The sequence below is a fragment of the Myotis daubentonii genome, chromosome 9 (genome assembly GCF_963259705.1).
Source record: "Myotis daubentonii chromosome 9, mMyoDau2.1, whole genome shotgun sequence".
NCBI lineage: Eukaryota > Metazoa > Chordata > Mammalia > Chiroptera > Vespertilionidae > Myotis > Myotis daubentonii.
Window position 1 is genome coordinate 18458554 of NC_081848.1, and position 13209 is coordinate 18471762.

The 13209-nt window shown below is 41.8% G+C and overlaps 1 protein-coding gene across 1 annotated transcript in view; it reads right to left on the reverse strand.

Annotated features, from left to right (window-relative positions):
• CFAP300 (cilia and flagella associated protein 300) overlaps positions 1-8896 on the reverse strand; it is a 35914-nt gene extending 27018 nt beyond the window's left edge. The window contains exons 1-2 of the mRNA XM_059708051.1: positions 8704-8896; positions 8402-8483 (exon numbers count right to left, since the gene is read on the reverse strand). Coding sequence (XP_059564034.1) covers positions 8402-8483; positions 8704-8813 — 192 coding nt within the window. The 5' untranslated portion in view covers positions 8814-8896. The remainder of the gene's footprint in view (positions 1-8401; positions 8484-8703) is intronic.
• Positions 8897-13209: the final 4313 nt, after the last annotated feature.

The window sequence follows — 13209 nt, forward strand, 5'->3', positions numbered from 1 at the left end:
TTCAGCATGTCTCTATCAAAATAAACCTACGTTTCTATGAAAATCGAAGCTTTTGCTTTTTTTGCGGCCCACATACACTTAAACCTTGTTTATTTGGTCTGTGTTAGCCTTTGAATTTGACATGCTTGCACTAGACCTTGTAGATAAGGTTAAAATTTTTTTTAAAAACAGTATTTTCTTTCTTTTTTAAAAAATTCTCACCTGAGGATATTTTTCCATTGATTTTTAGAGAGTGGAAGACAGAGGGAAAGACAGAAATATTGATGTGAGAGAAACACATTGACTGGTTGCCTCCTGCACGAGCCTGGGTGAGGGAGGAGCCTGCAACCATGCCCTTACCGGAATCTGGAATCGAACCTGGGACCCTTCGGTCTGCAGGCCGATGCTCTCTCCACTGAGCCAAACTGTTTAGGGCCAGGTCAAAAATTTTGATGTTGATCTAAGATCTAGGTTGACCAGTATTTTGAGTTAAGGTCAGGAGGAAGACACTGAAGGATTTAAGCAGAGGAAAGGTGATTAGAGTCATTAAGAGTTAATTTTGGGTGTAGTATAGAGAATAAATTGAAGGGCTATGGAGACTAGTTGGGAGAGAGGATTATGCTGTAACTCAGAATATCTAATATTCACATCAGTCAAGCCCATAGCAAGTAGGGAGGTAGAGAAGTGAATGGATTCAAAGCATATTGAGGAGGAACAAAGGGAGCCAGAGGAATCAAAGGTGACTCCTGGGAATTTTGTATGAAAACACCAGGCAGGATGCCTGTCATTTAATGAGAAAGGGACCAGGTGTGAAGATGAATAGTCAACAAGTGTTTGTGAATGTCTGTCTACATTATGACAAGCAAAACAAAGTCCCTGTCCCCGTGGAGTTTACATTAGGTGGTGGAGGATAAAGGCAAACATGTTACAGGTATCATACATGCCCAGTTACAGAATAAGTTTTCCCCAAAGTTATTCCTCAGAAAAAAAGGAAGTTTTGCCTTATCAAGTTTCAAAGTAGTGTTTGCACATCTATTTTAGTATATATGACGTACATGTTTGAAAAGAAACGGGCTACACCCTGGCCAGTGTGGTTCAGTTGGTTGGGGGTGTACGGGAGGCAGCTTACCGATGTTGCCATCCTGGGCACCAGGTGGTTGGCCTTTCAATTCCCAGTCAGGGGCACATGCCGGGTTACAGGCTTGGTCCCCGGTGGGGTGTGTACAGGAGGCAGCTTATAGGTGCTGCACCATTGATGTTTCTCTCTCTAAAAATCAATGGACAAGTCCTTTTTTTGTGTTAATTCTCACCCGAGGACATTTTTTTTCCATTGATTTTTAGAGAGAGTGGAAGGGAGAGAGGGAGGGGCAGAGAGAGAGAGAGACATCAATGTGAGAGACACACATCAATTAGTTGCCTCCTGCACGTGCCCCCACTGGGCCTGGGATGGAACCTGCAACCCAGGTACATGCTCGTGACTGGGAATTGAACCCATGACCCTTTAGTGCACAGGCTGATTCTCTAACCACTAAGCCCACTGGCCAGCGTATGAATTCATTAAAAAAAAAAAAAAAGTAACAAGCTGGAATGAATCTCAATCAATACTGGTTTTGAATGCTTTTTAGACATCTTCTGAACAAATCTCTAAAGCAGGGAATTTAATTAAGATTTAGTCATTTTTCGGGAGGGGTACTAACTTCCAAATTACATTTAAGTTTTTATAAATGGAAGTAGGCTAAATGGCCTGCAATGAATTGATGTGGAGCTAATGGAAGCAAGTCTTCATAAAGGCTCCTTAAAGAAAGCAATATGATAGTTGTCATCGGGATTAAAATTACACACCTAACGAATAAAAAAACCCAAAACATACCTTAATGTATGCAAATATATTTCGGGTTTGTTAGAGAATTTCCAGTGAGGCATTAGAAGGGATTCTCTGTATCTCAAATAACTTTAGGAAAGCTGATGAGTTTTGGAAAATTATTAGATGACTCATAAACTAATTAGAGTGATAACAAAGATACCGATGATAAAATGCATGTGAAGATTTGAATAAACTTGTGTCATAGAATGTGAGTTTGAAAAATACTTCTAAAATTAATATATTATTTCCTATATAATTCCTTTAAAAAAATATATTTGATTTTTACAGAGAGGAAGGGAGATAGAGGTAGAAACATCAATTAGAGAGAAACATCGATCAGCTGTCTCCTGCACACTCCCTACTGGAGATCAAGCCCGAAACCAAGGTACATGCCCTTGACCAGAAGCAAACCCAGGACCCTTCAGTCCACAGGCTGACGCTCTACCCACTGAACCAAACCAGTTAGGGCTCTATATAATTCTTAATGTATGTCTACTGTATGCCACACATGTGAAATATAACATTTCATATTTTTATCTATATGACACTGCTGGTTTCTAATCCAATGTCAATTCTCTCCTCTCCCTTAAGAAATCACAATTTGTTTAGTCATGTAGGTGCTCAGCTAAAAGTCTGCACTTCTAGTCTCTGTGGCTGTAACCATGAGATGTATGCAGTCTGGTCATGAAATGTAAGCAGACATGTTGTGCATGTCTTCGGGAGAGCCCTGTAAATTAAGGAGCGTCCTTGCAGTTTCTGTGAAAGATTCCCCTCCCATTATCCCCAGCCCCATGATGAGGATGCCAACACTGTATACTGAGCCCGGTGCTCTCTTAAGACTCAAAGTGAGACCTTATATCCACCCATCTAGGATATGGCCACTTTGATACACCTCAAACTTAGCACGCCTAAAACTGAATTCATTTTGTTTGTTTGCATCATCTGACACTCCAGTCAACCAAATGGGAAACTTAGTGCCTTACTCTGAATATTTTATCAGTCCTTGTGTATTGCCTTTTTCATAAACATCTCTTCAAGCCATGATGGTGTTTTGTTGTTGTTTTTAACTTGGTGCTATTGTCTTAATTGAGAACATCATCATAATTGAGAAGCACTTTCCAATTTGGTCTCATTGCTTCCAGACTCAGTCCTAACAATGTACCCTCCACATTCTACCACACTGACCTCAGTATTTTACATTTTATTGTCTTGCTAAAAACCTTTCAGTTACTCCTCATTAGCTAGCTAAAGCTCAAACTCCTTTGCATGGCTCAAGAGGTCTTCTAAAATATTGCCCCACCCATCTGTCTAACACTGTTTCCTCACTTTGTCCACGTGACAAACTTCTCCACTTCTTTCAAGTGACTTCTGTAAACCCTCCTCTGACCACTGCAGTCAGAAAGTCACTTTCTCGTTTGTGCCACCACAGTACCTGTGCACACGCTTTGTTTGCTATCACTGTTCACTCTGCAATGAGATCTTTGGTGTTCCCCTTGCCTTAACTATCTTGTTCATCAGCACAGACCTAGGAACTAAAAGAATGTTTGCTGGATGAATGTTCCCTTCCTTCTTTCCACCCATTTACTACCTCACAAATGAACTTTGGAACAGAATTCATTTTTAAACTGAAAAGAAAAATCCAGGATCTGGAATTCTAGTTTAACAATACCCTTTGTTCAGCTATGAGGTTTTGTAGTAGAAATGACATGGATGTTTAAGTCTGAAGGCCTGGATTCTGCCATTTGCTGGGCATTGTTGCACAAATTATCTAACTATTCTGAGCTTTAGTTTCCTAAGCTATAAAATGGGGATCAAAACACCAAATTTACCAGATTGTTGAAAAGGTTAGTGACAAATGTGTAAAAAGTGATGAAAGCTAATCTGGCAAACAGTAGTCACTATTGCTATAGAAAAACACTTTGGCCCTAGCCCAGTGATGGCGAACCTTTTGAGCTCGGCGTGTCAGCATTTTGAAAAACGCTAACTTAACTCTGGTGCTATGTCACATATAGAAATTTTTTGATATTTGCAACCATAGTAAAACAAAGACTTATATTTTTGATATTTATTTTATATTAGAGGCTCAGTGCACGAATTCATGCACATTGAAAGGAAATTAATTAGAAGGTGGCCGGCAGGGCAGGACTGGGCTAAATGGGCCAGACACGCCCTGGAGCCAACCTCCCTAGGTCCCTCCCTAGCCGGCAGCACCTGGGGTGACCGGGGCTCGAAGGGCATCTGCGGAGTGAGCGGGGTCCCTCCATCAGGTGGGGTCCCTCGGCCTGGCCTGTGGGGGTCGGGACAAAACTGGCAGTCTGACATTCCCCGAGGGGTCCCAGAATGAGAGAGGGCACTCTACAAAGTTGCTGTCGCTCGGCAGCTCCTATGTTGAGCATCTGTCCCCTGGTGGTCAGTGTGCGTCATAGCTAACGGTCAGATGGTTGCTTAGGCCTTTATATATAGAGATATTTAAATGCCATTTAACAAAGAAAAATCAACCAAAAAAATGAGTTCGCGTGTCACCTCTGACACGCATCATAGGTTCGCCATCACTGCCCTAGCCGGTTTGTCTCAGTGGATAGACCAGCAAACCAAAGGGTCCCGGGTTCGATTCCTCAGGCCGGGCCCCAGGGCCCATGCAGGAGCCAACCAATTGAAGTGCTTCTCACACATAGATATATCTTTCTGTCTTCCCCTCTTTCTAAAAATCAATGGAAAAATATCCTTAGGTAAGGATTAACAAAAAAAAAAGAAAAAAACACTTTGTAAAGTAGTATACAAATATTAACAATACGAGCCAGGCATTTATGAAATATTTTTCTATATTATTTTCTTTAATCTTCATAACAATTCTATCAGCAACTCAACATTATTTTAATACTAGGGGCCCGGTGCACGAAATTTGTGCACTGGGTGTGTGTGTGTGTGGGGGGGGGGAGTGTCCCTCAGCCTAGCTGCCCCCTCTCACATACTGGGAAGCCCTCAGGCGTTGACCCCCATCACCCTCCAATCGCAGGATCGGCCCCTTGCCCAGGCCTGACGCCTCTGGCCTAGGCATCCCGCCCGGGCAGCGGGGACCTGCAGTGGCAGCGGGGGGGGTGCCACGATCGTGCGGGCTCTGCCCCTGCCCCTGCAGGAAGCCTCTGGCTGAGCGGCCCCGCGATCGTGGGCTTCACTTTAGGCCCAGGCAAGGGACCCCTAGCTCCTGGGACTGCCAGCTTCGACCGTGCCCAGCTCCCATCGCTGGCTCCACCCCTACTTCCTGCTATCACTGGCCAGGGCAGAAAAGGCACCTGATTCTCCAATCATGGCTGGGGGGCAGGGCAAAGGCGGCCCCAGGGCCGCCTTTGCCCTGCCCCCCAGCTCTTAGCTCCCCCCTGGGTTTCCGATCACTGTCAGTGGCAGGGGGCTTCTTCCTGCTTTCCCTTTCACCTCCCTGCATTGTGCCTACATATGCAAATTAACCGCCATCTTGTTGGCAGTTAACTGCCAATCTTAGTTGGCAGTTAATTTGCATATAGCCCTGATTAGCCAATGAAAAGGGTATCGTCGTACGCCAATTACCATTTTTCTCTTTTATTAGTATAGATTAAAAAAATACTTTCAAGCATATGATCATTTTGCAGAAAAATGGAGGCTGAGGAAGGTTAAGTAACTTGCCCTATGTTGTATAGCTTATTAAGTGGCAGTCAGAATCTGACTAGAGGACAAATCGAAAGAATCTAGATTTATAGGGCTTAAGTTATACAATTTTAGGGGCTTTAAGAATACAAAAACACCTATTTTTGAAAAATTTCAAAAGCATATGACCATGTGACCATATTTGTAGTCTCTTGGAGTTCCTTGGAAAGGGTTTCTGCAACTGAGGAGCTTGAGCCAGTGAGGGGCCCTGAAGATTCAAATCCCCTCCTGGGTCATGCTCTTAGCCACAATGCTTTATTTCCTCCAAGTTAGTTACACAAGTAACAATGATGATTGTATGAGTACATCTCTTTTAATTGGAATCTCTATATATCATTGGTTCTCAACCTTCTGGCCCTTTAAATACAGTTCCTCATGTTGTGACCCAACCATAAAATTATTGTCGTTGCTACTTCATAACTGTAATGTTGCTACTGTTATGAATCATAATGTAAATATCTGATATGCAGGATGGTCTTAGGCGACCCCTGTGAAAGGGTCATTCGACTGCCAAAGGGGTCGCGACCCACAGGTTGAGAACTGCTGCTATATATAAAAGCCTAAGCGACTGTTATCACAGGACGACTGGCTGGTAGCTATGATGCACACTGACCACCAGGGGGCAGACATTCAATGCCAGAGCTGCCCCCTGGTGGTCAGTGCGCTCCCACAGCCAACCTCAGGTGGCTGGCCAAGCTCCTGCGGTCCCTCCCCCCGGCTGGCCAGCCCCCGATAGGCCCAGATAGGACTGGGCAAGATGGCCCCCATCGGCCTCGGTTGCTGGCCAGGCTGAGGGACCCCACCTGTGCACAAATTCGTGTACTGGGCCTCTAGTATGGAAATAATAGCGTCTACCTCATAGGAAAAATAAATTAGGGTTAACAAACATGAAGAAAAAAAATCGCCTGGTTTTAAGAAAATTGGCTGTGCTTTATGAATGAGTCTTGAATCTATTGAGGAATTGTGTCTAATATACAACCCATATGAATGCTACACTCTCCTCCATGAAATTTTTCCCAACACAAATGCCCTTCCCCATGGAGTGGTCTTTTTTCCTTGCCTAAGATACCTGATATATCCTCCATTATAGCAATTATTTTATTGCATTGTAGAGAGTATTTTACATTTCTAGCTTCCAAACTGTATATGTTTTGCAAGCTGGGATCAAATCTTTTTAACACCCCTGAGCAGGGACATAGTAAGTATTCAATAAATACTTACTGAATAAGTGACTTACATTAAAAATTTTGTGCCCTAGCTGGTTTGGCTCAGTGGATAGAGCGTCAGCCTGTGGATTGAAGGGTCCCAGGTTTGATTCCGGTCATGGGCACATGCCTGGATTGCAGGCTCAATCCCCAGTAAGGGGTGTGTAGGAGGCAGCCAATCAATGATTCTCTCTCATCATTGATGTTTTTCTCCCTCTCCCTTCCTCTCTGAAGTCAATAAAAATATATTTAAAATTTTTTTTATAACACTCTCAAATTCAGTGAATTAAATTCTGATTTTTTTTTTAAATTATTGAGAGCCAGTACTGGTATAAATGAAAAATATAAAACTATTAAAATCTAACCATGAATATTTGAGACACAGCATTCATGTCATCATCAGTAGCCTTATATTAGCATATTATGTTAACATTATAACACTATTTTAGGGAAAGAGAAATAGACATTTAACCCACTTACCCTCTGTTAAGGGTTGAATTTGTGTGCCCACCAAAACTCATGTCCTTCCTAGAACCTCAGAAAGCGATCTTAGTTGGAAACAGGGTTGTTGCAGATGTAATTAGTGTAGGGTGTTCTTATAAAAAGAGACACAGACACAGACACATGAAGACAGACGGCTAAGGGATGCTGACGTGGGTAGAGATGAAAGCTGTGCAGTGGCAAGCCAAGGCGTGCCAAGGATGGCTGGCCACCACTGGAAGCGAGGAAGAGGGAAGGAAGCATTCTTCTCTACAGATTTCAGAGGGAGCATCACTCTGCCGACACCTTGATTTTGGACTTTGGCTCCTAAAACTGCGAGATAATATATTTCTGTTGTATTGAGCCACTTATTTTGTGAGACTTTGGTGCAACAGTCCTGGGAACCTAACATACCCTCACAGTCAATACACCGATGTACTCAGTAGGCTACTATTTCCTTCGCTCTCTCTGGGAGGATCGGATTTTTGTTTACTGACAGTCTTGCCACAGGCCCGTGGAATCCCTGAAAGCCAGGCTCCTGTCGGTCTTGTTGGGTCTTGTATCCCCAGCACCTGACAACATTTCTAGCACATGGTGGGCCCTCAGGAAGTGCTGGTGGATGACTGAATAAATCAGTGCCCGAAGGACAAGAACAGCAAAGATCGTATCACAGACCATGACCGTTTTTTTCCATTTGACTGAGGAAAAAACCCAAGAATTAAAAATAATGTGACTTAATTTTAACGGACACACCAGAACTTGTTTCAAGTGAGCTTTGGCCTTTTCAAACCACTTATTTCTAGTAGCTAACAACTTTTATTTTATTATTATTATTTTTTTGCTTCCTCATTTGGGACTGCTCTTCGAGCCTGTTTTCTCAAAGACAGATTGGGTTTGCCCAAACAAAAGTAATTTGAAGCTAAGCCTAGTGATGAAAGCTGGGGATAAAGCTGGGTTAATAAATACTCAAAACTGAGATGTGCCTATTAAAAACAGAGGCCGACTTTCCAAAATTGAGCTAATAATGTATGGTGATGGGAAAAGTAGAAGTTCCTTTAAAAACTTATCACTTGCTATTCTCCAACTCCAAGAAACAACGTCCCTGCGCGGTGGAGCGTTCATACAATCTACGCCCAAGTGGGGGACTGAACTCCGGCAGGGACCCCGGAAGCTCTCCAGCCCCCATACCAACCATGACGAAGTCGTCCTTCCGGTAGGCCCGGAACACCTGGTCAAACCCGAACGCCTGGGCCGCGACTCTGCCCAGCATGGACCTGGAGCACAGGAGGGGAAAGTCAGCTTGGGGCCGGCACCTCCGAAGGCACAGCGGCCAGTCCCACCCCCGGAGTCCGCCCCTGCGCGTGTCACCGGCCCTCGGGGTCCCGTTCAAGATGGGGCCGCCCCGCCCCGTCCGCCCCGACACCCCGACGCCGGCCCGCGTCTCCACAGCCGCGAAGGCCCAGGGGCGCTCCTCCTCACCCCCCGGCCCCTCACCACTGGCGGAGCCGGCTGGGGGTCTCCTGCGTGCTCAGAGACGCGAAGGTTTTCTGGGGCAGAAATCTGAAGCAGTAGCCGCCCAAATCGCCCGGCTCCCCGGCCGCCATCGTGGTCCCCGCGGCGCCGAAGTGGGCGCCGTTTCCATAGAGACGCGGAGGCCGACGCCGTGGGGGCGGGGCGGGGGCGGGGCCACGCGTCTTCCCCGGCCGGGCCCTCGGTCCCAGCTCCGGGCGGGCAGGGCCCCAGCACTCACACTCCTCCACCCACCGGCCTAGCGGCTGTGATCACTAGAAAAACTGCCAATGCATTCTTGTAGGAATGAGCTCCTGATAATAAAAACTGTGCGTGGGTTGCATTCCTAGTCTCAAAGGTGGTGGTAATCTTGGATTTATAGTTATCTAAGTGTGATGACTCAAACATTTCTGGAGAAAAATTATTCTGAGTTAATTAGGTTTATCTATTTTGGAAGACAAATGCCTATGACGGCGTGACCACCTACCGGGGAAACTATGGCTTTACCATCTGGCTTTTTGTAAAGGGACATCGGAAGGCTAAAGCAATGTTGACATACACACCACAGTGCAATAGGCTCTTTAATAGACACACAATTCTTATTTTGTGTTGAAAAATGACCTTTTGTATCTATCATTCTTGTTCTGTCTAGTTGCGGTGGATCTGGCTTCGGAATGTGGGGATCGTTTTTTCCCACCTCTTTGCTAATCCGCTTTCCTTTCCCCCTAGTCTTCAAGGACTGATCTTGATTATCCCTGTCCACAGCAGCAGGAGAGAGAAACACACACACTGAGAATATATATATATATATATATTTCACGTTGATTAGTACTCCATTGTATTACTAAACCAGTTTATCCTTTTGGGTTGTTTACACTCTGAGGGTATTCTAGAAGCAGTCACACACATTGGGTGCTTGCCTTTTTTTTTTTTTACATCTTCATCTGAGGATATGTTTTGAGAGAGGGAGGAAGGTAGAGAGAGAGGGAGGGAGAACGAGAGAGGAGAGAAACATCGATGGGTTGCCTCCAGTACGCACCCCAACTGGGAATCAAACCCGAAACCTAGGTGTATGTATGCCCTGACGGGGACTAGAACCCACAACCTTTTGGGAAGAGGCTCCAACCAACTAAGCGGTGGGGCCAGAGCAGGGCGCATGTCTTTTGCTGGGATGATGCACTCATTCCCCTTGGGAATATATCCGCGCTTGGAAGTGCTTAGCCATAGGGCACACTGGCTTTACTGGATACTGCCAGAAGTTTTCTAACGTAGATCAACTTACACGCCAACGAGCAATGTGAGATTTCCAGTTGTTCTGCATTTTTGCAAACAGCCCATGCTGGTGAGGTTGTATTAATTTCTCATTGTGATGTTTAAGTTTGCGTTTCCTTGATAGTTACTGTTGTCTGTTGTCTAGCACTTTTTTATATGCATAGTGATGGGTTGGGTATCTTCTTCAGGGAAGTGCTTAGTCAAGTGTTTTGCCCATGAAAGGTTGTCAGTCTTTTCTTATTTAAGGGAAGTTTATAATTTAAGTCCAGTGTGTCCCTCCAAACATTCATACACACTATAAAGGCAGTGTTTGTTAAAATACATTTAATTTTCAAAATGTAATAGAATCTACAGCCATCAGCTGCTAAAGGTGTATACATTTTTTTTGGGGGGGGGGGACACCCTATATGTGTTGCAAATATTTTCCTTTTTGTCTGTAGCTTGTTCGTAGCTTTGATGATCAGAAATTCTTAATTTTAATGAAGCACAATTAAGTTTATTTTATGTGCCATGTTTGCTTTTTTGCCGACATAGACTCATGGAAATAGTCTCACATTTATTAGTATGTCCATGATTCAGCTCAAAAATAATTTTTTAAGCTCATTTTAATTTTTTCTACATGGTTTCCCATTTAACCTAGCTCTGTAAGCAGACTGAAGATTTCTAATCCATTGAATTGAAATGGCCCTTAAAAAAAAATCTGGTGACTATTTCTGCTTAATACTTTATAAAAGCATTTTCCACAGGACCTAACCACATAGTAATTTTTTTCCAGGTTTTTCCAACTTTATTGAGATATAATTGATATACTGCACATACTTAAAATGTACAATGTGATGAAGTTTGATATATGTGCTCTTTGTGTTTTATTTTAAATCCCAAAATAAAAATATAGTTATTTTCATTTTGGGTTTAAGATACTAATTTAAGTTTAGGAACTTCTTTGCTTATTTTTTTCCATTATTCAAAAGTAAATCATTTTATTGTGTTGATGAAATTCATCATCTTTTTTTCAACCTTATAATCAGTGATTATATTTTGAGTGCATAGTCTTAAAGTTCAGTGTTTACTTGGAAATTGATAGTTTTCTAATTGTTAGTTGTCACTTAAATATACATGAATGGTATATATTCTGTCTATACAACCTTTATTAATTCAAGCTTGACAATGTTTTTTTTTTTTTTTTTTAGTATCTCCCAATGATCTCTAAATTTAAAAAAAATCACAGAAACAACACGTTTAATAGAGAAAAAAACAACAAAGAAGCAAAAAGAGTACAAATACCCATAATTACAGAGATTAATTTTTTTCTAGTTTTCAGAGAAATAAAGAATATTTTTCACAGGGAGATTTACCAGATAAAGATGTCTTCAGTCTAAATTTCACTTTAACAAACTTTGGCCAGACAAGTATATATGGGGAGAAAACAACCTTTCATATTTACAAAGCAGTTCTCATATTGTGTTTAATTTCACATAAGTTTGTGGTTTCTTTTATCTTTATTGATTTTTATGATCAGTTTTGGTATTTTCATAATATACCTATGTTTAATAGCACGGAAATGAAGTCAGATCAGAAACCCAATTCTAGCTCTACTGGGTTGCCTCATCTGTAAATTGAAGATAAAATTTTTTTTACCTCCTGAGGTTATCATGAAGATTAAATTAGTTACTTGGTATGAAGTGATTACCACAATGAATGACACTAAAACTTGCAATGTATGGCAGTCATTAATATTAATGGCTATTTTCATATGGGCTTCTAATAGCAGAATCTCAATATATAGTTTGTGTTTATAGGAAATAAGGTTTGAGTTGACATATCTCAATTTATGGTTATTCTCTAGAGCAGCGATTTTCAACTGGGGTGCTGCAAGAATTTTTAAGACATGTCATACCTGACTATTTAGTAAGGGGCACTGACCTATTTCCCCTTAGATTGTCAAATTAAAAAATGACAACAGCCAACAAAACAATAGCCATCTGGTGTGAATGAATCAAAATTTTACCTACTTTTTTTTGTCAGATTGGCAAAAAATTTATTTTTTGGTGTGCCACAGAAATTTAGTAATTAGTTTATGTGTGCCATGAGATGGAAAAGGTTGAAAATCGCTGCTCTAGAGACATTGAGTTAGAAACAATTGTTCTAATAATGAATTCTCAGAAAGAGAAACTAAACAAACAATACCGCTTACCATTGCAACAAAAAAATTAAGATACTTAGGAATAAACTTAACCAAGGAGGCAAAAGATCTGTCCTCGGAAAATTACAGGACATTGAAAACAGAGATAGAGGAAGATATAAACAAGTGGAAGAATATACCATGTTCATGGATTGATAGAATCAACATCATTAAAATGTCCATACTACCCAAAGCAATCTACAGATTCAATGCAATCTCTATTAAAATACCAATGGCATATTTCACAGAGCTAGAACAAATACTACAAAAATTTACATGGAATCAAAAAAGACCCCCAAATAGCTGCAGTAATTTTGAGAAAGAAAAACAAAGGAGGAATCACAATACCAGATTACAAAGCCAACGTAATCAAAACAGCCTGGTACTGGCACAAGAACAGGCATATAGACCAATGGAACAGGTCAGAGAACCCAGAAATCAACCCAAGCCCAAGCCATTATGCTCAATTATTATTTGACAAAGGAGGTAAGAGCATACAATGGAGTCAAAAGAGTCTCTTCAATAAAGGGTTTGGGAAAATTGGACAGATACATGCAAAAAAAAAAAAAAAAAAAGAAACTAGACCACCAACTTACACCATACACAAGAATAAACTCAAAATGGATAAAAGATCTAAATGTAAGTCATGAAACCATAAAAATCCTAAGAGAAACCATAGGCAGCAAAATCTCAGACATCTCTCGTAGTAATATATTTACAGATACATCTCCTAAGGCAGAGGAAACAAAGGAGAAAATAAACAATGGGATTACATCAAAACAAAAAGCTTCTACACAGCAAAGAAGCCATCAACAACATGAAGAGAACCCACTGTACAGGAGAACATATTTGGCAATGATACATCCGATAAAGGGTCAATATCCAAAATATATAAGGAACTCATACAACTTAACAAAAGGAAGACAATTAAAAAATGGGCAAAGGATCTAAATAGACACTTCTCCAAAGAGGGCATACAGATGGCCAAGAGACATATGAAAAGATGCTCAGTGTCACTGATCATCAAAAAGATGCCA